The 25,270-nt window shown below is 44.4% G+C and overlaps 1 protein-coding gene and 1 non-coding gene across 5 annotated transcripts in view; both read right to left on the bottom strand.

Annotated features, from left to right (window-relative positions):
* Positions 1–7,351: 7,351 nt before the first annotated feature.
* Positions 7,352–25,270, bottom strand: part of Phactr4 (phosphatase and actin regulator 4) — an 80,879-nt gene continuing 62,960 nt past the window's right edge. For all 4 annotated transcript variants that reach the window (XM_087904533.1, XM_087904534.1, XM_087904532.1 and 1 more), the window contains 6 exons: positions 24,899–25,052; positions 19,002–19,057; positions 16,669–16,730; positions 13,759–13,896; positions 11,913–11,989; positions 7,352–9,814 (listed from right to left, as the gene is read on the bottom strand). In XM_087904533.1, the coding sequence (XP_087760659.1) occupies positions 9,799–9,814; positions 11,913–11,989; positions 13,759–13,896; positions 16,669–16,730; positions 19,002–19,057; positions 24,899–25,052 (503 nt within the window). In that variant the 3' untranslated portion in view covers positions 7,352–9,798. The remainder of the gene's footprint in view (positions 9,815–11,912; positions 11,990–13,758; positions 13,897–16,668; positions 16,731–19,001; positions 19,058–24,898; positions 25,053–25,270) is intronic.
* On the bottom strand, positions 21,267–21,373 carry LOC125400529 (U6 spliceosomal RNA). Its single transcript, XR_007231971.2, has one exon. It is a non-coding gene; the product is annotated as a U6 spliceosomal RNA (small nuclear RNA).

The following is a 25,270-nucleotide window of genomic DNA, read 5'->3' as shown; positions in this document are numbered from 1 at the left end:
CTTGGCATCAAAAGAACAAATAATCCAACAAAAAAAATGGGGTACAGACCTAAACGGAGAACTCTCAACAGACAAATCTCAAATGGCTGAAAGACATTAAGGCTTAAGGAAATGCGCAACATTCTTAGCCATCAGAGAAATTCAAATTGAAACAACTCTGAGATGCCATCTTACACCGGTAAGAATGGCCAAGATCAAAAACACTAATGACAGCATTGCTTTTTAAAATCTTATCATAAACCCTGTTTTTATGATCTTAAATTTCAGGATGGGAATTATCATAGAAAAATAGAGAAAACGGACATGGGGTAAGCCCCAGTGAGGAGAGATGGTTAAGGGAGTGAGTGACTGGGAACTGACCCAGCTGTTGTCAGCCTGATATAGAGCACTCCCTACTCTACTATTATGGGCTATTGGTCAGAGGTGGTGGGTCTCCATATGGAAGAGCTACCCTGCACAGGTGTAACTAGAAAGAAATAGAGGAGGAGAAAGCAAGTTTAGCTATAAAAGAGTTTTAGGTCGTTTGTGCAGTGGCAGAAGTTGGCACCACTGAAAATCGAGCATGCCAATTTAGGCCATCGAGGTGTACTGAGGACAAGCTGTTTGTAGCAGGGTGAGGCTTTAATAAGATCCAAGACAGTGGAGGATTGGAGAAAGGGTCGCAAAGTGAACTCTGAAGAGAAAGTTTCTATAAGTTCCAAGTGTGAGCTGAGAAGCAGACGGGCATGGAGAAGCTGCCAGACTTCCAGGAGGGAGCGGAGAGACAGGAGGGACAAGGTCACGGAGGGACAAGGTCACGGAGGCCCAGAAGGACTCGGCAGGCTGCTCCTTTGGAGAGGCAAGGAAAGTCGCAACACAGAGGCCCAGGAGGGCTCTAGGAGAGACAGGTAGCTCTTAAGGAAAGGGTGCAAGGAAAGATCGCAGAACCTGGAGCTTGTGAGGAAGTTCTGGAAGGAGATGAGAGGAGAAATAAGAGCAAGGGGGTGAGCGGTGGGGTTAAGTGTTGTGGTAAAAGGAATTTCAATCCAGGCCATCCCCGAGAGGATCGAAAGACTTGTCAGGTTGAAATGTCCCAAATCACAGAGCAGAGGTGCCCCTTCCATAAGATGGGTGAGAGGAAACTTCCTGGCACACCAGCTTGGTGGCTTTTGTGTAAAAGTAACCAAGCAGGGAGCTCCATAGTGATACTTACCCAGTAGACAGGGAGAGGTGGGGTTAGAGCGGGCACAAGAGAAAGCAGCTGGAGAAGCCCAAGTGTCTTAGAAAGTAGAGTCGCACATGTGGTGGGGCCCTGAAGGCGGTGGTAGGGAGGATGCCCATGTGGTGGGGCCCTGAAGGGGATGGCAGGGAGGATGCCCATGTGGCAGGCAGTCCAAGGGTCACAGTAAGGAGATGCCCATGGCAGACGGCCCTTGGGCGTAGTAGGGAGAGAGAACACTTCCTGAGTAAGTGAGGAGGGATGGATGGTTAGCTAAGGTGGAGAGAAGCAGCAGCCAGCAGTGCGGACTCTGGAGTCAGGTTAGGTGGGTGGTGAAAGGCAGCAGAAGCAAATGATCCATCCGTACAAAGCTTAGGAGAGTCAGACCAGCAGCTTGAGTCCGTGTGAAATGTGGAGTTCTAGGCGTGGCTGAGAGGTAAGTGTAGCTCCTTCCTGAAGAGAGAGAACTCTGGAAAGCGGTAATGTTTGGGGACCCTTGTATATTAGGAGATGGGACAGGTGCTGAAAAGAGAAGACAGTGGTGGATGACCCAAAGGTTAACCTTTTTTATTCGAATGTCAGAAGTTCAGCTGCACTCAGAGCACACAGGCAAGGCGCCCATCCTCGGACCATAGGTTCTGATTTTTTTATATATATATATGCAAGGGGTGCAAAGGAAGGCCCCGGTGATCCAGGAACCCGAGGGCAGATCCCCCCCTTTCCTGTAACCTGGAGAAAGAAGGGGTGAGTTAAATCTAGAAAATAGAGAGCCAGAGGCTGGAGGAGGGCCTGTTGAAGCTTATGAATGGCTTAGTAATGGGTACAAGAAGTGGTTCATGTGACTGGCCAAGACTGCACAAACAGCAGACAGGCAAGGAGAGGGAAAGAAGGAATCCAAGAGGCTAGGAAGCCGGCCATCCCTAGGAAAGACAGGATTCTGTCTTTGGTGGTGGGGACTGGGAGTGGCCACCACTGCCCAGCTTTAGATTTTTAATTCTTGTGTCATGAGTTTTAAATTAGCCCTTTTGTTACATGTAATTCCGCGGCATGTTGGTGACTCACACCTTTAATCCCAGCACTTGGGGAAGCAGAGGCAGGTGGATCACTGTGAGCTCAAGGCCAGCCTGGTCTACAGAGCGAGTTCCAGGACAGGTTACACAGAGAAACCCTGTCTCGAAAAACAAAAACAAAATAAAACAAAAAAAGAAAGAAAGAAAAGAAAGAAATAAACTCCATCTCCACACAGAGTTTCTTTGATGCCCATCATCTTTTGAAGTAAATTGGTGCTGTCAGGAGCAGACGTGTCTCACCATCATGAAAAGTCTTAGGTTGTTAAACATACTAAATGCCAAATTCTATAGTCTTTGAAGTATTTGAAGATCATCTATTTATGTAAGTATATATGTTTAACCTTGAAAATATACCTAATATGACTACAAGTTTGATTATTATAGATGACTAAATATTCACCTATATTTCTTAATTATGCATTACATTTTTATTTATTTATTTTTCTTTTTTTCTAAAGATTTATTTATTTATTATGTATACAATATTCTGTCTGTATGCCTGCAGGCCAAAAGAGGGCACCAGATCTCATTACAGATGGTTGTGAGCCACCATGTGGTTGCTGGGAATTGAACTCAGGACCTCTGGAAGGGCAGTCAGTGCTCTTAACCTCTTAGCCATCTCTCCAGGCTCCATATCCCTCCCCGTTTCTTCCTTTAGAAAGAGATCTTTGAATTTAACTTTTTTGTTTACCTTTTTTTTTCAGCTTTATCAGGCCTTATGTGGAAATTTGGGCCCCATACTAGAATACCATTTATAGGTAGATTTTTCTGTCCAACCAAATAATCACACAAAGTCTTAATTATAAATACTTGGCCAATAACTTACACTTGTTTTTAGCTAGCTATTATAACTTAAACTAACCCATTTCTATTAACCTATGTGCTGCCCTGAGGCTTGTTTACCTCATATACGCACTTCTGATCCTGCTCGCTCTGTGTCTCTTCTCAGACTCCTCCTTCCTCCCAGTATTTTCTTAGTCTGCTTCTCCTGCCTAACCTTACCCTGCCCAGCCTCCTGCCCATCAGCTCTTTATTAACACTGAGAGTGATACATCTTTACAGTCTACAAAGGCTGTTCTGCAGCAGTCGCAGATTTCACAGGGTTTTACTCAGAACCAATATGCATACAGATCTCGAGGTAATGGAAGTTTACACAATAGTTTTACAAATCTTGAGAGAAGATGTATACCTTAGCAAAAGTTGCTTTTTGTTTTTGTTTTTAAACCAAAGTCAAAATAGTATGAGATGAACAGCAATAGTCCCTATTGGGAATGGTCTGTCCATTAATTTTGTTTCACTCTCTTTTCTCTGTCACATAGTCAGGTGGATCACCTGGTATGGAACAGAGATTTTGGAAGAAACCTTTAAACAAACATGCTTGGGTCTGGCGGAGAAGGAGCCATACCCCAATTCCAGAGTCAGATTTTAATTCAAGTGGAACAGCATAAAACAGCAGTCTCAAGCCCCTCACTGCTAAAAGACATCGGAATCCCTGTCATACTAAATCTAGCAAGATGAGAACAAAAGGGCTGGAGAGATGGCTAAGAGATGGCTGGAGAGATGGTTAAGAGCATTGCCTGCTCTTCCAAAGGTCCTGAGTTCAATTCCTGGCAACCACATGGTGGCTCACAACCATCTGTAATGAGGTCTGGTGTCCTCTTTTGGTCTGCAGACAGAATATTGTATACATAATAAGTAAATAAATAAATATTTTTTTAAAAAAGGATGAGAACAAAAAAGGCTTAGAGAAAGGAAATTTTTGAGTCTTGGGTATAGACAGAGGGCGCTGCAGGAGGGAGCTGAGAGAAGCACCAGGTTGTGAAGAGTGTGTGCAGGGTGTGTGCACAGAGCAGCTATTGTGACTGACCTACTCCTTTGCTTTCTCCCCCTTCTGCTAGGTTTCACTTCTGGCTCCCACTTTGTAACAAACCTACAGATCCTGCAAGCATTGTAACTCTGATGGAAAGGTATCCTCACAGTCTGGAGCCAAGGAACACCACAAAGTCACTGTAAGTGTAGCAGCTTATAACTGTGATCTGGGGAAAGATTTCCCCAGTGTAACAATTCTGCTTTGGCAGGGGAGGGCTTCCCCAGCAAAGTTGTTATAACTCTGCTCCTCTTAAGGAAAAGATTCCCCAGCAAAAGTGTTACAGCTCTGCTCAGATACCCCAGAGTGTAACAACTCTTCTCGGATAGAGGACTAGCCGGTTTCCCTCTTGAAAATGTTATAGTTCTGCTGAGCTCTGATCTCGGGAAAATTGTTACAGCTGGGCTTCACTCTGGTGAAAATGTCACACCCTACAATAAACCTCACTCAAGAAATTTATTGGGGGCCGGGCTGTGGTGGCGTAAGCCTTTAATTCCAGCACTCAGGAGGCAGAGGCAGGTGAATCCCTGTGAGTTTGAGGCCAGCCTGGTCTACAAGAGCTAGTTCCAGGACAGTTTGGACTGTTACACAGGGAAACCCTGTCTCGAAAAACCAAAAATAAAAGAAAAGAAAAAAACCAAAAAAAAAAAAAAAAAAAAGAAAAAATAAAGAAGAAAAAAAAAAAAAAAAAAGGAAAGAATCCAGGAAGGTAACTACCTTCAGGGTAGGGTGGCAGCAAACTGAACAGGGTACAGATCTTATATAAAAGGTTCCTTGGTGGTGGTGGGGTGGGTTGAGTTTTCCAGGTTGACTTGGGATTAGTGAGATACCGTGCTTAGGGACTTCAGAGATTGGTGGGATTTCAATCCGTGTACCCAAGTCAGGGTCAGGGTGTTTATTCTTGGCCCTTTTCACTCTACAGGTCTATTTATGGTAACTTAAAAGACAGGACATTTATACTTTGTGCGTGTGCGCACACGTGTGTGTATGTGTGTGTGTGACTAGATAAAAATAAACAGGGCTTGGAGCAGAGAAAAGAGAAATAGGGAATGGAGAATCTTTCCATTTCCCTGATCGCTCACAGTATTTGTAAAGGTCCTGAGTAATATTAGGATCTAGGGCACTCTTAGGTGATTCTTTGGATTGATTATCTAAGGGGTATTGAGGCCAAATTTGATTGCAAAAGTGAATAAATTTGAGCCCTTCAGTTGGGTGTCAGGTGGAGAAGCTGGAGGTTTTCTAAGAGGCATCCCAAGGGGGAATGAGAGGGTGTGGAAGACACGTTCCCATGGTCGAGAGGGGAAGGAAAATGTCACTGTAGCCCGTAGTCCTGGGCAAACCTAGGACTCAGGGAGGACCAACAAGGACCAAGCCATTCAGTGGGTCGTCATAAGCCAGAGGAGAGTCTCAGTGCCTGTACCAGGGCTTCTGTAGAGGTGAGAGGTGAGAGGAAACCAAGCTCTAGCAGGAAGTTCTCTTCCACAGGAAAGGGTCGGGAATGGGGTCACGAAAGCCATGAGGGCCTAGAGGAGCTGTGGGGTTACAGGTAACTCCACGGAGAAGGGGACAGCAAGGGACGCAGCAGCCTAAGGAAACTGCAGAATTGCAACTGTAAGGGTGGGGTGATGGGGTCAGGTCAAAAGGGCCAGCTGTCTGTGGCCTTAAAGACCATGGCTGAGGGTACCTCTGCCTCCAAGAGTACCAGAGGGGTGCTGGACACTCAGTGGTCACTTTGTCAGACTCAGGGAAACGTTGACACTGACCAAAGAGAAAACTTAGCTAACTGCTGCAGAAGGATGGGGCAGAGTGATTGCTGAGAGGAAGGCGAGTCTGTGGCAAGGGCATGGGAGGAAGGGATAGGGTCTGTGCACCTTAGGCACCCGAGGGGAACCGCAGGCACAGGGAGAGAGCCTATCCTGGGTTCTGACATAAATGTAAGTGTTATAATTTGGATGGAAATGTATCCAGGCAGTAGGGAGCCAAGAAATACCACAAAGTTACACCTCACAACAAGCCTCACAAAAGAGACTTACTGGGAAGGAACAAAACCAGGAGGGTGGCTGCCTCTGCTTGGGCAAGAAACAGTGGAGAACTGAGCAGAAGGCAGGGCTTAGATAGTTTTTTGGGGAGGGGGATGAACTTCTTAGGGTGAAGGTTTCAACTTCTTAGGTTGGAGATTGGTGGAATTCCAAGTCCAGAGACTCAGCTTTTTACTCTGTAGGCTGGGGGCCTAGCTGTTAGGGCAGTTAAGAGTGTGTGTTCTGTGGGTGGAGCCTGGCATTAGAGGTCATCAGGGAAGGACCTGGCCACTTGTGTGACTCAAGTGGCTTACACTCAGGATGACCTTTAACTTCTCATCCTTCTGTCTCAGCCTCAGAGGTTCTGGGATATAGTGTGCCTTACTTTATGATGTGGGACTGAACTCAGGGGTTGGTGCACATGACGCAAGCACTCTACCAACTGAGCTATATCCCAGTCCTGTGACTTTTGTTTATGCAGAGAAATATACAAACATAACAGATTCTCACTTCTGGCTACATTTAACATAATCATTTATCTTCTTTTTCATTTGGAGTCATTAGCAATATTTTGGGTATCATTTCTCTCTCTCTCTCTCTTTTCTCAGACAAGATTTCTCTGTATATCTCTGGCTGTTCTGGAACTCACTTTATAGACCAGGCTGTCCTCGAACTCAGAGATCTACCTGCCTCTGCCTTCCAAGTGCTGGGATCTGGGTATCATTTTTAAGATGTTTAATTTTCTCAAATAAAGTAAAACAAAACAGGGGCTGGAGAGATGGTGCAGCAGTTAAGAGCACTGACTGACTCAAGAGGACCCAGGTTCAAATCCTAGCACCCACCTGTCAGCTCAAAACTGTTTGTAACTCCAGGATCCAACACCCCTCACAAAGACATACATACAGGTAAAACACCAATAAAAATAAAAATAAAAAGACTGGGTGGTAGTGGCGAACGCCTTTAATTCTAGCACTCGGGTGGCAGAGGCAGGTGAATCTCTGTGAGTTCGAGGCCAGCCTGGTCTACAGAGTGAGTTCTAGGATAGCCAGGGCTACACAGAGAAACCCTGTCTTGAAAAACAAAAACAATAAACAAACGAACAAGTAAAACAAAACACAAATCAGGGATTCGGCTTAGTGGTTGAGTAATGAGACTCAATCTCCAGTACTAAAAAAAAAATAAGAATAAACAAATCCAGTTTTTTTTCGATATTCTAAAATACTTTAATAATTAAGACTGGTGGGAAGACTGATATACAATGTAATTATTTATTTTACATGATTCTGTACATTAGGGGACATTCTGACGTACAATATGCTAGGCTTTTGCTCCTTTACGTTACGACTGTGACTTCAAATTACAGAGAGAAAACACAAAGTCAGCTCTTATATACACTGAAACAGAACCACTGACTAGATACTGCCCTAACGTGTTTCCGAGATGAAGAGTGAATCCGAGCCCTGGTAGCACAGGAGCAGACGGGTGGTAGCTCAGGCTTGGCACAGTGAGGGGGAGCAGTGGTGGAAGACGACTGAAAGGTTGTTTTGCTGACAGGCATGGTGGGGCATGGTGTAATCCCTGTACTTGGGAGGCAGAGGCAGGACCATCAGAAGGTTGAGGTCTTCTTTGGCTATATAATGAGTTTGAGGCCAGCCTGGGCTACATGAGACCATAGCTAATAAAACAGAAGAGAAAATATCACCTCAGCCACAGACAGTGAAGGCATACGCAGTCTCTAAAACCAACAAGAAAGCAAATGTGGTTGGGGTCAGGGCTGGGGACAGCTCAGTGGCAGAGAGAACTGGCCTAGCTTGTGAGAACTTGGATTCCATCCTGAGCACACTGAAGAAAACACAATCACAACAGAGGATGCTGAACGATCAGGTCAGCAATTACGGCAGCCTTGTGTCCAGATTTCCAACAACGTCGTTGGTCTCTTCCTTAACCCAAGTGTTAACAAGCTTTGAGAAGGTGGGGAGGAGGGGAAATGGGAAGGTAGAGAAGTAGGGAGGAGGGGAGCTGGGGAGGTGGTGAGGAGGTGGAGGGTGAGGTGGTGGGGAGGTGGGGAAGTGGGGAGACAGTCCTGTTTCCATAACCAGAAACTACCTGGTAGTAACAGGAAAAACAAAACCCCCTTTTCCTCCGCAGAGAAGGAAGTCCTATTTTAAGGTCACTTTAGCTTTTTTGTTTGTCCTATATTCTAAATCTTCCGCAAGTGTGGTGTTAAGGAGAACACTGCTGAAGGAACACAAACAGGACCGAGGAACGGAGAGGAAGCACTCGAAACTCACAATTTACTAAATGGTGGGTAAGTAGGAGCCGGCGCTGCTTGTGGACGCCTACGATCCAACGATCCCAGGCGAGAAGCCGGGAGGGAGACCTCAAGTCAAAGGCTGGCTGAGCTACAAACTGAGTTGCAGACTAAAAGAAGAAGAAAAAAGAAAAACTGGGATGTATTTCTTTTCCATCTAGGACATGAGAGCAATTGGGAGGGAGCAGTGAGGCTGTATGGGCTTCAAGAGAAAACTGAGGCACAGACCAGATTTGCTTTGGGAAATCACATTTACGTCACAAATACAAACGGGGAGGCCTGATCTAAAAACTGAGGCACTAACCACACTGGCTACAGCATGGACTCAAAAAGGCAAGTGAGGTGAAGGCTGCCGGAGAGAAGCAGCAGGCTACGGAGGGCCAACAGCACACAGTGCCCCCATCCGCTGGCTCAAGTGACTTACAATATCATTTGGTACAAGGAATGTATAATTAGTCTAAGGAGTCTAACATGAGTCAGGCTCTGCCAAACCGGCATTAATATTAAGGCCTTTTTCTTGGTTTGTATGGAAACTATACTTGACACTCTCATTGAACAGCCTGATTACAGTTCAGACTGTTTAATGAATAGATTTCCATCATTAAGATAACTTTAAAATAAGGACCAGGATGAAAGACAAGCATCACGGTTCATGCTTGTAATCCCATCACTTGGGAGGCTGAGACAGTGTTTGAGGTCAGTCTGGCCTACACAGCAAGGTACAGGCTAGCCTGAGCCGGTTTCAGATCTTGCCTCTAAACAAGGGAAGGAGCTGGGACGACAGGTGTCAAAGCAGGGGCAGCTCAGATGCCAAGCATCCAGGAGAAACAGCGCGATCTTTCGACTGCCATGCCAGGGAGGTCTAAGCATTCCGGAGTGCGGGCCCCTTTGCTAGAACGGTCGAGCCTCCAGGGCTGTTCTGACAAGAGGATTAACGCCTACATGAGTGGGTCACACAAATGAGGAGGCGGTTAAGGCTAATGGCACAAACTGCCTCGGCACAGGCAGTTGTCTTGGGACAGGGTGTGCTGCCGCCAGTAAAACTTGGAGCCTTCAAGTGCCCGAGCTCAGGTGGCTGGCGAGAGGAAAGCCCTCAAGCCCGCTGCAGTGTTGTGAGGAGGTTCAAAAGTGTCAGGTGTCTCATTTCTCTCCATCGGCAGCCCAGGAGAATCCGTTACAGTGGAAGGCTACATTCACAGAAGTGCTGTTCACCTCTGAACCAGACCCCAGAGCAGCTCTGGCTGTGCTGTGGGAAGTGCTATGGTTGCTCTGGAGATAAGCAACACACCAGCTCTGCTTTCCCATGGTCCTTTAGTCCCTTTCTCACATCAGCATCACGGGCGATGGTAGCTAGAAGGGTCGGAAAGAGACAAGTTACTAGACAATGGAGACTGCTTTCCTATTCTTGAAATTTGTTTCAGAAAGTCAAAAGGACTTTTATTGATTACAGAAATATATACACTTCAAGTGGTACTGAGGGCTGAACCCAGGCCTTGTGCATGCTCTGCCACTAAGGTAAGTAAATTCCAGGTCTGGCTTTGCTGTATCAGTACTATTATGTTGTAGTTGGAGGGGCGGTACTTCCAGCACTTGGGAGTTTGAGGCAGGAGGACTGCTTTGAGTTCCAGGCTAGCTTGAGCTACACTGTGAGATCCTATCTCAAAACACACAAACACACAAAGTGGGGGGCGACAAGCTCCCCAAAGGAGGAATGGGTCAGACCTGTGTGCTTGTCACTCCAGACAAGCAGCAAAACAGCTGTTTGTTAGAAACCAAGTAAACAAGAACAAGATCCCCTGATTTTGTCTCCTAGAACAAAAACAAATCAAAACAGAACAGTAAACATGGGCTTTCCCCTGAAGGATCTACTATCTGGTGTTGACGTGGTGGCAGTTCCATTGTAGGCTGAGGAGGAGAGCCCGAGACTGAGGATGCTTGTTCTCGAGACTCCAGCAGCTCCACCTCAGTATGCCACAGGTGCTGTCAGTCTTAAAATAGCTGCACTTCATTTCCCAGTCACCCGTCAGCTGTAGAACAGAGTTTGCAGAAACCCGAGGCTCTGCCTGATTCCCTGTTGCAACCTAAAGACCCAGAATTGTATGTACTTGTTGTAGGTGCTCAGTAGATACTTGTTAACTAAACGAAGCTGTCTCTATAGCCTATGCTCTCATAGACCTCACAAACGTCATTAGACGAACTCAGGTGTGGGGCTCCCACCTGTAGTCTCTGCTCTTAGGAGGCTGATAGGACTATCAAGAACCCCAGGCTAAGCTGGGCGTGATGGCACAGGCCAAAATCCAGCCAGTACAGCCACAACTACACAGCAAGACCCTGTCTCAAAATCACCAACATCAGAAGTAGTAGCTGGGAGTTTAATAGCTCAAGTCTGTAATCCCAATACTTAAAGGGTAGAGGCTAGACAGCTGTGAGTTTCAGGTCAGCCCTGGTTATATATAAATTCTAGGTCTGGGCTACACAAAATGGCAAAACTCAGAATGGCTTAGTTCTCATTCTCTTCTGTTGCTGATGTTGCTTTGGTATGGGTTTGATTTACCTGAGGTGGCTCCGGAACTTGTTATGTAGCAGAAGATGATCCTGAACTCCTGATCTCCCTGTGCTGGGATGACAGGCATACACCACCACACGCAGTTATGCAGTGCCGGGGATGGCACCCAGGGCTTTGGGCATGCAAGACACACACTCTACCAACTGAGCTACATCCTCAGTCCTATTTATTTATTATCCTTTTCTTTTCTTGCGGGGGGGGGGTGTGTTGGTTTCTTAAGGCAGGGTTTCCCTGTGTAGCCCTAACTGTCCTGGAACTCACTCTATAGACCAGGTTGGCCTTGAACTCAGAGATCCGCCTGTCTCTGCCTCCTGAGTACTGGGTTTAAAGGCGTGCTCCACCACTGCCTGGTGTATTATGCCATTTGTAATATGTGTGTAGCATGTGAGTGCAGGCCCACATACATTACAATGGACACGCGGGAGTCAGATGACATCTTAGGGTGTCAGTATCTGTCTTCCACTTGTTTGAGTGAAGGTCTCTTGTTCACCGCTGTGGACAGACACCAGGCTAGCTGAGGACTGGCCCATCTCTGCCTTCCATCTCACCATGTGCACTGGGATGTCAGACACTCACAGCTGCCCCTGTTTTCCATGGTGCTGAGATCCACACTCATCTATACAGTCCCCAGCAGTACTCATCCACAGAGCAATCACCCCGGCCCCACTGGCTTTGTTTTTTGATACAAGGTCTTGTAGAGTCTAGGTAGGCCTTGAACTCCTGATCTTTCTGCCCCCACCTTCCAAGACTACAATTACAGATTTATAGCACCATGCCTGGCTTTCTAGATCAGTAGAGTTCCTCCTATCTGAACGACTTTGTTATGTTTGTTTGCTGGGGAAACTTTACTCAGCTACAAATATTTGGATCTTTGGGTCTTACCGTGTAAAATGTTTGCTGTCTTCATGAACCTCCATCTCTGAGCTTTTAAATTCATTTAATTCTTTTCTTATGGCAGCCTGTAAGATAGAAATAAGATTTAAGCATCTTTTCTCTCTTGAAGGGCAGCCTTGTGACTTGCCATGTATCTCTAATGGGCTTATCATTAGGAGGAACCACACATCTTGGGTGCAGCCCAGAGGGAAGAAAAGTCAGGCTAAGAGATCCAGCCAAGCTGAGCCAGACACAGAGTACTCTCCTTGATACTACTAAGTTTCATGTAAACCCGAAAGTCTCTATTTAAATCAAAGCGTTAAAAAGATAGCCTTTGTCGTCTCCACAGCACATTAAGCAGGGCATAGAAGTGAGAAAATTACTCAGACACAGTACCAAATCTTTTCCAATTGCTGCTGGTAAAAAAGTGGGGATTTTTTTTTTAAGATTTATTTATTTTATGTGCAATTTTTTTTTTTTTGCCTGCATGTATATCTCTGTGGGGGTGCCAGATCCTCTGGAACTGGAGTTACAGACAGCTGTGAGCCACCATGTGGGTGCTGTGAATTGATTGAATCTGGGTACTTAGAACAGCAGCTCTTAACCACTGAGCCATCTCTTCAGTCCCCAAAATCTGTTTTATTGGGACTGGAGAGATAGCTTGGTCGTAGTTAAGAGCACTGGCTGCTCTTCCAGGTGACCCGGGTTCAATTCCCAGCAACCACATAGTGGCCCACAACTGTCTGTAACTCAGTTCCAAGGGATTTGATGCCCTCTTCTGGACTCTCTGAATAGACATATATGCCAGAAAAGCATCCATAAACATAAATTAGAAAAAAAGAAGGGTATTTAATTTTAATCTCAAATTTTTGTTCTATGATACAGCTTATTTTTTTCTTCCTCACCCTTATGCAGCTGTTCCCTTCCTCCTTCCCTTCCTTCCTCTTCTTTTTTGTTTTTCCCTTTTTCTGAGACAGGGTTTCTCTGTGTAACAGCCCTGGCTGTCCTGGAACTCACTCTGTAGACCAAGCTGGCCTCGAACTTAGCGATCTGTCTGCCTCTGCCTCCCTAGTGTTAGGATTAAAAGTGTGAGTAGCAAAAATAATAAAAACCCGGAAACAGATATTGGGGTTCAACCTGAAAACCAGAAAAGCAAAGCAGCCAAGCCACTAGAGAAGTCTTACCTTTTCCAAGGCTGGGCGACCACAGAGGAAGTAGACTAAGCCTCTCTCTCCTCCCATTTTGTATTCTCTCTAGTGCTGGGAGTAAAGGCATGTGACTTCCTAGTACCGGGATTCAAGGTGTGAGCCACCACCACCTGCAGCTGTTTCTGCAGCGATCTTGCAAGGTAGCCTTGAACTCACAAAGATCCTTCAGGCTTGGTTTTCCAAATCCTGGGATTAAAAGTGTGTGCTACCACTGCCTGCCCTCTAGTGGCTTAGCTTTGCTTCTGATCTTTAGGAAAGCTTTATTTATTAATAATACATAAGTAAAATAACACTAAAGGTGTGTGCTATTACTGCCTGGCAAAACAGCTGTTTTCTTAATGTTTAATAGAAAACTTCGGTTTACATCTTGGCATTTTGTATCTTGCTTTGAAATGTAACATCCTATCAAAACTAGAAGCTCTGCTGCCGGCTTACTCTTCTCATCAGTACCGTGTCCTTCAGAGAAAGAAGAACAGAACACGGATTCTGAAGACCCTCCACTGGGCTGTGGCTGTACTTTGCCAAATGCCTCCCTTTCTGTTACCTCTATGCTTAAAATCTATGTTTCAAAGTGCTCTTAATAAACCCTAAGTGTGCTTCACAATAATAACAGAAAGAGAAGAGAAGAGGGAGATCCTCAGAGTTACCTTATCAGCAGGAGTCAGTTTGGTCCATGGCTTATCTGCTCGCCGGTCATAATCTTGAGCATCTGTAACCTCCACATACTCATTAAACCGCAGGATCTTCCTGGCGAGTAGTTCAGCCACAGTCGGTCTTTGACTGAGCTGAAACACACAGAGCCAAGCATGCATTAAGTTGCCTTTATCATTCATTGAACAATGGAGTTACATGGGAAGCTTTCTTTCTTTTGTTATTTATTTATTTATTTATTTTGAAGATTTATTTATTTATTATATATACCATGTCCTGCCTGCATGCCAGAAGAGGGCACCAAATCTCATTCTAGATGGTTGGGAGCCACCATGTAGTTGTTGGAAATTGAACTCAGAACCTCTGGAAGAGCAGCCAGTGCTCTTAATCTCTAAGTCATCTCTCCAGCCCTCTCTTGTCTGTCTGTCTGTCTATCTATCCAATTATTCATTTATTTATTTATTTGATTTTCTTGAGACAGGGTTTCTCTGTGTAGCTCTGGCCATCCTGGAACTCACTCTGTAGATCAGGTTGGCCTTGAACTCACAGAGATCTGTCTGCCTTTGCCTCCCAAGTGCTGGGATTAAAGGTGCGCCACCACCATTGACACTTTTTCTTTTCAGATAGGGCCTTACACTGTAGCTCAGGCTAGCCTGAAACTTGCAGGTAATCTTCCTGCTGATTCAGTCGCCTGCATGCCAGAATTACAGGCATGAACTGCCACCTCCAGAGAACCTGAGAAGCTTTAACTATACCACCCTGGGTCACATCCTCCCCAAAGCTCCCCAAGGACTTGGGGTATCGGGAATTTCCTTTTGGGCTGGCAAGGTGGTTTAGAGGGGAAGAGCACTTGTCACCAAGACTAATGAACTGCAATTAATCCCTGGAACTCAGTGGGGAGAGAGCCGACACCCACAAGTTGTCCTCTGACCTCACCATGCATACCATAACATGCAACACTCCATTCACACAAAATAAATAAAAATGTATGAAAAATTGTGAGAGTTTGGTTTTCTGTATAGAATCGTAGCCATGCCCTATGTTCTTCAAACTTTAATATGTACCCTTAGTGCCTGAAGACCTGGTTACAATGTAGATGCTGTCTGATGACAGAACTCAGTGCAAAGCACCAGGTTAGCATCTGTGACACCCTTAGTCCACCCACTACACTGGCCCCCTCCCACTGCCCTGCCCTAAGAAAAAACAGATTCTGATTATAAATGGATCTAGAATAGAACCTGAAGTTACATAGCTCTGAGATGTCCTAGGAAATACGTGGTCAATATTACCAAAATAGCAGATTCTGTGAAGTAGTATGATTTTTTCCCTAAAGACTTATTTATTTATTTATTATATATTCAGTGTTTTATCTGCACGTATGCCTGCACACCAGAAGAGGACATCATCAGATCCCATTATAGATGGTTGTGAACCATCATGTGGTTGCTCGGTTTGAACTCAGGACCTCTGAGGGAGCAGCCAGTACTCTTAACCTATGAGCCATCTCTCCAGCTCTGAGAAATTAGATTTAAGGTTATACAATTAGGTAACCTTAAATGTTAAAAGGCAATAGGACCACTAATCAGTCTCTACTAAGCAAGGATAATTCCTCCATTCCTAGAGAGGAATAGAAAAATTCCAGGAAGAATATCCACACTTGCACTGGAATTTTTTTGGTCTCATTTTGTTTTTTCTTTTCTTTCTTTTCTTTTCTTTTCTTTTCTTTTCTTTTCTTTTCTTTCCTTCCTTCCTTCCATCCTTCCTTCCTTCCTTCCTTCCTTCCTTCCTTCCTTCCTTTCTTTCTTTCTTTATTATGTGTACAATATTCTGCCTGTGTGTATGCCTGCAGGCCAGAAGAGGGCACCAGACCCCTTTACAGATGGTTTGAGCCACCATCAAAACCACCATCAAAACCATCAAGTGGTTGCTGGGAATTGAACTCAGGACCTCTGGAAGAACAGGCAATGCTCTTAACCTCTGAGCCATCTCTCCAGCCCCTCATTTTGTTTTTCAAGATAGGATTTGTCTGTGTAGCTCTGGCTGTCCTGGAACTCCCTGTGTAGATCAGTTTGGTCTGGAACTGAAAGATCCACCTGCCTCTGCCTCCTCAGTGCTGTGAGTAAGGGTGATGTGGCAATTCTTATGATTTTTTTTTTCCTAAGACAGGGCTTCTCTGTGTAGTTTTGGAGCCTGTCCTGGAACTCGTTCTGTAGATCAGGCTGGCTTCGAACTCACAGAGATCCGCCTGCCTCTCAGAAATCCCTCTTGAGTGCTGGGATCAAAGGTGTGTGCCACTACTGCCCGGCAATTCTGACGATTTTTAAGAAGTATCTAGAGAGCTAAGAGCACATCTGAATCTGCAGGAAGCCATCACAGAAGTCGTGGACAATGGAAGAGAGAAGAGACGACTCCAGCGCCAACATGGACCCTGTGTAGAAAAGGTTCTATCCTGACTGATCGAGAAAATTATGTCTTTTCTTATTTTTTTAGGACTCAGGATTATTTCAATTGTTTTCTTGATTTGAAAACAACCAGTTTGCCTTGCAAAACGGAATGCTACAAATTCTCCTATTATTGCTCATATATATATTTATTTATATATACTTACATATAAATAAAAATTTTAGTCTAAGAGGGCTCACTAGCAGAACACTTGTTTAGAATGCACAAAGACCTTTTTTTGCTCTCTAGTCTCACAAAACAACCAAGCAAACAATCTCACCATGTTCAAAGCTTTTGGTTTAAATGTGCCAACCTCTCAAATATTAAAAATAAACCAACAGATGCCACTCCTGCTAATGTGGTGCGGTTTTCTATGTATACGTGCTATTTTCATACTGACCTAAGGCACAAGCCATCTCCTTCATTCTAATCACACAGGCCATCCAGACACAAGGACACCGTACCTTTCTAGTGAGCCGACGCTTAATCTCCCGCTTCTCTGCTTGCCGATCAGCTTCATTTTTAGCTTCAATTGACAGAAACAAAGGATATTACTTCAAATGACAATTTACACAGCAAACATTTAGGTACTTACAATACATACACTTCTTAGTGGTCAAAGCTAGAATGAAATACTGCACTTATGCATGGCTAATCAAGAAGCTTTTCCTAGCAGGACAGCCTTCCTGTCCACTGTATAGTCAAAATACTTAAGAGCAAGACAGGACATTGCATCAGGCTTGAGCCAAGGATGTTTTTCACTTTATTTGGGACATGCTTTCTCTGCGTAACAGTCCTAGAACTAGCTCTGTAGACCAGGCGGCCTCAAACTCACAGAGATCCGCCTGCCTCTGTCTCCTGAGTGCTGGGATTAAAGGTGTCCACCACCACCACCCAGCAGTTTTTCACATTTTTAAACACCTTAGAAGCACTTAAAGGTTTCCCTGTGTTTAAAGATTTACAGAGCTGGACATATTGTTAATATTGACTACAGTGCTCTTGAAGAAGACATTTGCAGGGGATAGTTCAGTGTACTTGCTGTACTAGAGGACCTGAGTCCAATTCCTAGAAACCATAGTGGAGGCTCACGACTGCCTATAACTCCAGCTGAGTGTGGGAATTTCACTACCTCTTCTGGCCTACCATCACCCCACCTCAAATATGGCACACACTCACAACACACACATACACACATGAGTAGAATAAACACAAACTTTTCTTGGGGGAAAAAAGTTTCTAGGGGCTGAAGAGTAACTCCAGTTCCAGAGGATCTGATGCCCCCTCTTCATGTACTGCACAGACATACATGCAAGCAAAACACATACAAATAAAATAATAAATTACACATAAAAAAGAATGCATACTGCTCTTGCAGAAGACCCAAGTTTAGCTCCCTGCACCCGTACTGGGTGGCACACAAGTGCCTGTGACTCTGGCTCTGGGGGGATCTGATGCCTCTGGTCACAGTGGGCCCCTGCACTCATATGCATGTTCACAAATATATACAAATGAAATACATAAATCTTTCTTAACAAAGGGAAGAAAAAGTTTCCAGAGTAATCCCTAAAAATAGGCGACTGACACCGCGTCCTGTCGAGGGTAGCACCTATAAAGTTCTCAATTATAGATTCACTGTGTACCTAGGCTGGGAATGTAGATCCAGAAAGCACCGAGAAAACAGGCGATGGAACGGTCAGACAGCATGCTCGGAAGCAGCTCTAGGAGATCCTCCCATTTCTCTGCTATTAACACTTTCATTCATCCTACAGGCTCTCAAGAGAACCTAGGTCTTTCCACTCTATCACAGGCACCCCCATCCTTCATCTCTTTACCCCCTTTTCCTTTTGTTTCCTTTCCTCCTCACTCCTGTTTCCCTCTGCATCCATGTCCACAGGGATGAAATAAATAAAAGCTGTCTAGAAGAGATCACTCTCTGAGGGGGCAAACAGGACTGCAGGTGCAGCCAGAGGGATGGGACTTGGGACACAAGGACACAGGGTATTCCAGAATACGACTGGTCCTTGTCCTAGGGGCTCAGCTCAGGTTCCTCACTGAGGTGGGTACTTCCAAGGCACAAAGACAGAGAGACCTTAAGGGAAGAGCTTAATCTCCAGAGTTCAGGGGTGTGCTGAGAGTAAAGGGTGAGAATCCCTGCTGTGAGAAGGAACTAACATGGCTTGGGGTGAGAAGACCGAAGGGAGCTGCAGTGGAAAGACCTGGCTGGGACTATTTCTAGTGGTTGTAACTGGGATGGAGACAAGCAGCGATGAGATGGAGTGGGAGGCAGGACTGCCACCTGTCCTCAGGAGCTACAGATCCCGGGAGGGGAAGGGGAGGAGCTACAGAGCACAGGTTCTACGTCAAAACACTGGTAAAACAAAGTCAGTCTTAGATCAGAACATTGTTCTGGGGAGTTAACTATGCACATGGGCGGGAAGTTAGATACACATTCCTCTTTGGTGGCTACAGAAATACAAGTCAAGCAATAAAAGCAGAAGGAATATTCTGGGCCTTATCCTTAGAATCCACCAGAAAGAGGAATGTTCTGTACATCAGCTCAGCACAACCTGAGATTCCTGAACAAAGAACGCATGGCCCAAGCCTGCACATACTGTCACAAACGTCACCACAGACCCAGGAGCTATGGAAACATTATCACAGTACACTAAACAAGACCATGGTGACAGCTTCCTGGGAAGCTGGGCTTCCTGAGCAGGAACTAACTCTCCTTGGTCCTTTCAGCAAATACTTCTGTCCTACTGATATTACACTCATGGTGCACAAAGGCTGGGCTTACGCTGTAGTATGTTCCGTTGTTCCAGCTCCTCTGCGGTCGGTCTTTGACTCAGTCGCCTACAAGAGAGAGAGACAGGTATTTAACTGTCCACAGCAAACCTCCAACCACTGTTTCTAAGGATTTTGGGTTTGTTTGCTTTTTTGTTTGCTTTGGCAAAGATTTATATTGACCTATAAAATACAAAGAAATCAGTAAAATTTCTAACATATACTTCAGTAGCTGATTTTTTTTTATTATGAAACCAATTTGATACTGAAAGTGCTAACACATACACACAAAATATTATGCTGAATGTGTGAGGCCAGCACTTGAGAGATGTAAAAGATCCTGCTTCAGAACAGAAAGGTAGTTAAGTGTGGAGGTAGCTTGGCAGTTAAGAGCACTCGTTGTTCTACCAGAGAACCTGGCTTTGGTTCCAAGCACCCAAGTAGCAGCTCAAAACCAACTAGAACTCTAGTTCCAGGGCACTGCACACACACAGTCAGAACACTCACACACATTTAAAACAATTAACAAAAAGAACCCTTACAGGACGTGATGGTGGTGCACACCTTTAACCCCAGTCTGGTCTTCATAGTGAGTTTCCAGGACAGCCAGGGCAACACAGAGAAACTCTGTCTCAAAAACAGGTGTTCACTATCTCATAAATCTTGTGTGAAAAGATGTCTCTGGTTTAGTGATGCTGAACATATTTTGTTTTGAGACTGTGTAGCCCTGACTGACCTAGAATTTACTGTGTAGACCAGGATAGTATCAAACTTAAAGATTCACCTGCCTCTGCCTTCCAAGTAATAGGATTAAAGGTGCACACACCTGGTTATGCTGAGTGCTTTAAAATATGCCTGATGGCCATATATATATGTTATTTTACTTTTTGGAAACAGGGTTTCCCACTGTAAATCAAGGTGGTCTGAAACTTGAAGTAATATTCTTGCATCAGTCTCCTGAGTGTTGGGATTCCAGGTACTCATTATCCCATCTGGTTGCAACATTAAGAGTAAGGCAACAATAATGTCCTTTACATGAACAGACACAGGGAGAGATGACTCTCTCAGGAAGGGCAGTTATTTAAGAGGAAAGGTTACATCTGTGACTATGAACACACTAATTTGTAAACGTGGTTTCTCTGCTCTGACCCATCTCACAGTTGCTACTAAATGATCACTCAGAGGTTAATATTAATTATAAAATGCTTGGCCGAAGAGCTCAGGCTTATTACTAACTAGCTCTTACCTTTATTTATTTATTTAAAAAAATTTTTTTTGGTGGGGGGGTTTCGAGACATGGTTTCTCTATAGCTTTGGAGCCTGTCCTGGAACTAGCTCTTATAGACCACACTGGCCTCAAACTCACAGAGATCTGCCTGCCTCTGCCTCCCGAGTGCTGGGATGAAAGGCATGTACCACCACCACCCAGCTATTTTACATGTATTGACAAGAGCAGAGGCAGAGGTTAGGAAGGATCTGCATTGCTGAGCAGAGTCACTAAGATTTCAAGTCCCAGCACATGGGAGGCTGAGGCAGAAAGGTTGCCATAAGTGCAAGGCCAGCTTCAGCTACAGAGTGAGTTTCAGGGCAGCTTAGGCCACAGCATGAGACTTTCACAAAACAACCACAAAAGAGTTTACACTATAACCTCAAAACTTTTGCAGTGAGTGAGCACTGGTGGGAACTCATAGAATCCTGACTTTCAAAGTGGCCCCAGGATCAGTAGTATGAACAAACAAGAAATACAAACCAGGCACCGCCCTGAAGCAAAAACTCTGGGTGGAACTCAACAATTTGCTTTTAAACAAGCCTGCCAGGTAGGTTAAGTCTGCCAAATGAATGCTTAAGTATGAGAACCACTGACTAGAATTAATTAGAGGAACAAAAAAATCAGAAGTAAACACTAACCAACAGGGCTCTGACTCAATTAATTATATCAGTTCAGTGGAGTGACACACATTGGAAACAAGGACAAAGACTATATATTTGGTCGCTGGTGGTTGTCTGAGTCTTTCATCCTAGCACTGGGGAAGCAGAGGCAAGTGGACTCCTGAAAGTTTGAGGTCAGCCTGGTCTACACAGCAAGTTCCAGGAGAGCCAGGGCTACATAGTAAGACTCTACTTCAAAACAGAGGCAGAGGCAAGTAGATCTCTGAGTTCAAGGCCAGCCTGGTCTACAGAGGAGTTCCATAATAGCCAGGGCTACACAAATAACCAAAGGGGAAAAAAAAAGATTTTATTATTTTTATTTTTTTCTATTTTTTTTTAAATTTTATTTTTTAATATGGAACGCTTCACGAATTTGCGTGTCATCCTTGCGCAGGGGCCATGCTAATCTTCTCTGTATCATTCCAATTTTAGTATATGTGCTGCCGAAGCGAGCACGATTTTATTATTTTTAATTGTGTGTGTGTGTGCGTGTTCTGGGGACCAGCGGTGTTAAGTCCCTTGGAGTGGGAGTTACAGGCAGCTGTAAACTGCCTGATGTGGATGCTGAGGACCAAATTCAAGAAAGATGTGAAAGAGCACATCTGAGATTTAAAAAAAAATTGTTTAATACACACACACACAGAGATACATATATAAAACAATACAGTTCAGTGATGGGGCATTCGCCTAGCTGCATGAGGACCTGTGCTCTATCTCCAGCACCATACATACATACATACATACATATAGGCAAAGGGCCTGTAGCCAGGCATGGTGCCATGTACCTGTAACCTCATCCTCAGTGCCATGAAACCTGATCTCAAAAAGCCAACAAACTATAAACCAAAATTCAGAAAAGAGAATGTATGTGGCTTGAAATCATAAAAGTTTTCTCTCATTTTTTGGAAGAGGGGCCTCAGGTAGTCCTAGATTACCCTCAAACTCATTATGTGCCTGCAGGTGGTCTGGAACGCTATCTCACTGTTTCTGGGATGGCAGGTGCTACCACACCCAACTGAAATACTTGTTTTCAGTCCTTTAGAGAAGTTTGTCAAGCCTATTTTATAAGGCATAAGATTATGAGCAATTAACATTTTCTTCTTTTTTCTCTTCTTTCTTTCTTTTGAGATGGGGTTTCTCTGCGTAGCCCTGGCTGGGACTGTAGATGTCCACCTGCCTCTGCCTTCTGAGCGGGGGTTAAAGGTGTGTACCAGGCTTTTTCTTTTAAAATGTTAATCACATTTATTTTTGTGTGTGTTTGTGCATCTGGACGTGTGCTAGGAGGAAGGAGGAACATCTGTAACCAGAACATATAGGTGGGGTCATTGAAAACTCATGGGAATGGATTCTCTCCTTCTCTTACATGGGTGCCAGGAATTAATTCAAGTTGCAGAGTTTGGTGGCAAGCACTTTTACACACTAAACCATCTTGTTAGCCCTTAGGTTTTCTTTTTCCTGTAATTTTCTAATTATGACTATAATAAACACGTGCTTATTTTTATACTATAGGGAGAGAAAAAAATCTTTGCAAATCATAATTTGATAGACAGTTGAGTCAGTCATGGTGGCACATGTCTTTAATCCTAGCATTAGGAATACAAAGGCAAGTGGATGTCTGTGAGTTCAAAGCTAGCTTGATCTACATAACAAGTTTCAGGTCAACCGGGGCTACATAGTGAGTCCCTGACTCAAAAAATAATGCCCTAGTGGCACACACCTTTAATCCTAACACTTGGGAGGCAGAGCCAGGAGGCTGACTCAGTGGGTAAAGTGCTTGCGATGTAAGCGTAAGGACCTAAGTCTAGTACCCATGGGTATGCTAGCAAGGGGCTGCGAGCCCTTCACTGAGAGAAGGAGAGAGGTGGGTCTGGAGGCTCTCTGGTCAGCCATTAGTCAAATTGGCACGCTCAATGAGAGACTCTGCCTCAAATTATAAGGTTGAGAATGACAGAGGAAGACACTGAATGACTTCTCTTTGGCCTCTCTATGTGCACACATGAGTGAAGCACACTTCTCCCCTTCCACTTTCCTGCATACATACTCTCTGCCACAAACACATACACACATTGTTTCTCATACAAATTGTGCACACATATATTCAAACACTCTGTATATACACAGATGCATGCAAAGATGTACACACACATATCCAAACACTCTGCATATACCCAGATGTATGCTCATGTGTGCACACACACTATGTACACTAACTGCACACACACTACTATGCACACTAAGACACAAGTAGAAAAGAAAAACAGATGATGAGTAACCGAAATTTCATCATGAGAAAACCAGACAAATTCAAATTTAGTTGCATTCTACAAAATAAGTAACCATGTTCTTTTTTGTTTGTTGCTGTTAAGACTGCCTCCTTCTACGCAGCCTTGGCTGTCCTGATCTTACTATGTAAACCAGGATGGCCTTGAACTCACTGAGATCTGACTACTTCTGCCTCTTGATGGTGAATATGTTCTTGGGTGGGGGGGGAGATGACAAGGCGGGGAGCCTAGAGAGATGACTCAGCGGTTAAAAGCACAATACTCTTCTAGGGGACCCAAGTCTGATTTTCAAAACACACATAAAGCGGCTCACAACTGTAACTCCAGTTCCAGGGGATCCTATACCCTTCTAGTCTCTGAGGGCATTTCACTCATGCAAGCACATGCATGTATACAAACATATACACACACATGCACACACAATTATTAAACCTTTAGAATAAAATGGCGAAAAATAACTTTCAGATTAAAGCAAACCAAAGAGACAGGGCAACTAGATTTCACGTATTAGCTCAGACTGGAACTTAGACTTTAGAACACAAAACCCTGCTATTAAAAATATTATGGGTTAGGCCAGGAGGTGGTAGTGTACACCTTTAATCCCAGCACTTGAGAGATAGAGGTAGGTGGATCTCTGTGAGTTTGAGGCCAGCTTGGTCTACAGAGCAAGTTCCAGGACAGCCAGAGCTACACAGAGAAACCCTGTCTCGGGGAAACAAACAAACCCAAAAACCCAAAGTGCGTGCATACCGGCACTGTACACAATAGTCAGTAAGGCACAGTGCACACTAATACATCTAGGTAAATGGTGTATTTTCTCACAACTTTTTTTTTGTTTGAAATGGGTCTATCCCCCTCTAAAGTAACTGAAACACAGTATGAGATAATGGCTTCAGTACCCCAAATGCCAGAGTATACAAAGGGCCTGCCTTGTTTCTAGATGCAGAATGAATACACAGTCTGTGTACAAGGAAAGTGGAGCTGGAGAGATGGCTGCTCTTCCAGAGGACTTGGGTTCCATTCCCAGCACCCTCATGGCAGCTCACAACTGTAACCCCAGTTCCAGGGGATTTGACACCTTTACACCAACACACATAAAATAAATTTAAATTAAAAAAAAAAAAAGAAAGAAAGAAAAACTAGATGTCTATGGTAGGAAAGAAGGCTGGGCCTTAATTGATGGACGCCCTCAGTTAACTTTTCTTGTAGGGAGAAGGCCAAGAGCTTTTTCTTCCTTTTATCCCGTTTAGACAGGAGAAGTATCTATGCCATGCAAACATCTGTCCATACACAAATATGCTCACTGCATAAACAAGAGGTTGGCCTGCATTCCACTTCCCTCCTTTTTGACTCCAGGTGACTTGAAAAAATATACTAACTTTTTGAAAAGAAGCAGCTACATGGTACTTATTAAAAAAAATACAGGTATGATGAGTTAGATTGGCATTTCATGGTTCAGCAATTGGATAAGTCACACGTCCTAGAAACCAGACTGACTCCTTTAGCAACCCTTACTAAGCCTCCTGTGTTATGTGATGGCTGAAAGCTCCCAGTGCCATCTCTGATGTTCCCCATCTCCTAAAGCTTAGAGTAACTCCACCTGTCAAACACACACTGTTAAAAATTATTCTTTTAAAAGACAGATGAATGCTTCACGTCCAAGGGTCTGACACACACAAACCCAAATGCAAAGGCGTACCGGATCAGCGTGTTCCCAATCTGGTGCCGTATTTCATTCCACTCCTCCTTGCTTTTACGAGGCCAGGAATTCAGGTTCAACTCTGGTTCACTGGGTCTGCTGCTCAGCTTCATTGCCAGCGTGTCTTTCCTCTTCACTCTGTTGGCCAGAGCACCTTTACACAGGAAAAAAAAAAATGCTAAGGCACAAAGGCTCATGTGAACCAGGCAAGAGCATGAGAACACAACTCCCATTCGCCCAGCTGGCTTCAAATGATCCAGCCAAACTCAGAGGAAAGAACAACATAAGACAGTAAGGCATTTAAAGATAATTTTCAGCAAAATAGAATGAGTCAGATAAAGGATATAAATCACTCTACACTTTCCTCATTTA

This window comes from Myodes glareolus, chromosome 3 (assembly GCF_982192425.1).
Source record: "Myodes glareolus chromosome 3, mMyoGla1.1, whole genome shotgun sequence".
In the NCBI taxonomy this organism is placed as follows: domain Eukaryota; kingdom Metazoa; phylum Chordata; class Mammalia; order Rodentia; family Cricetidae; genus Myodes; species Myodes glareolus.
The sequence above is the reverse complement of the archived record's forward strand: the minus strand, read 5'-3'. Positions and strand labels throughout refer to the sequence as shown.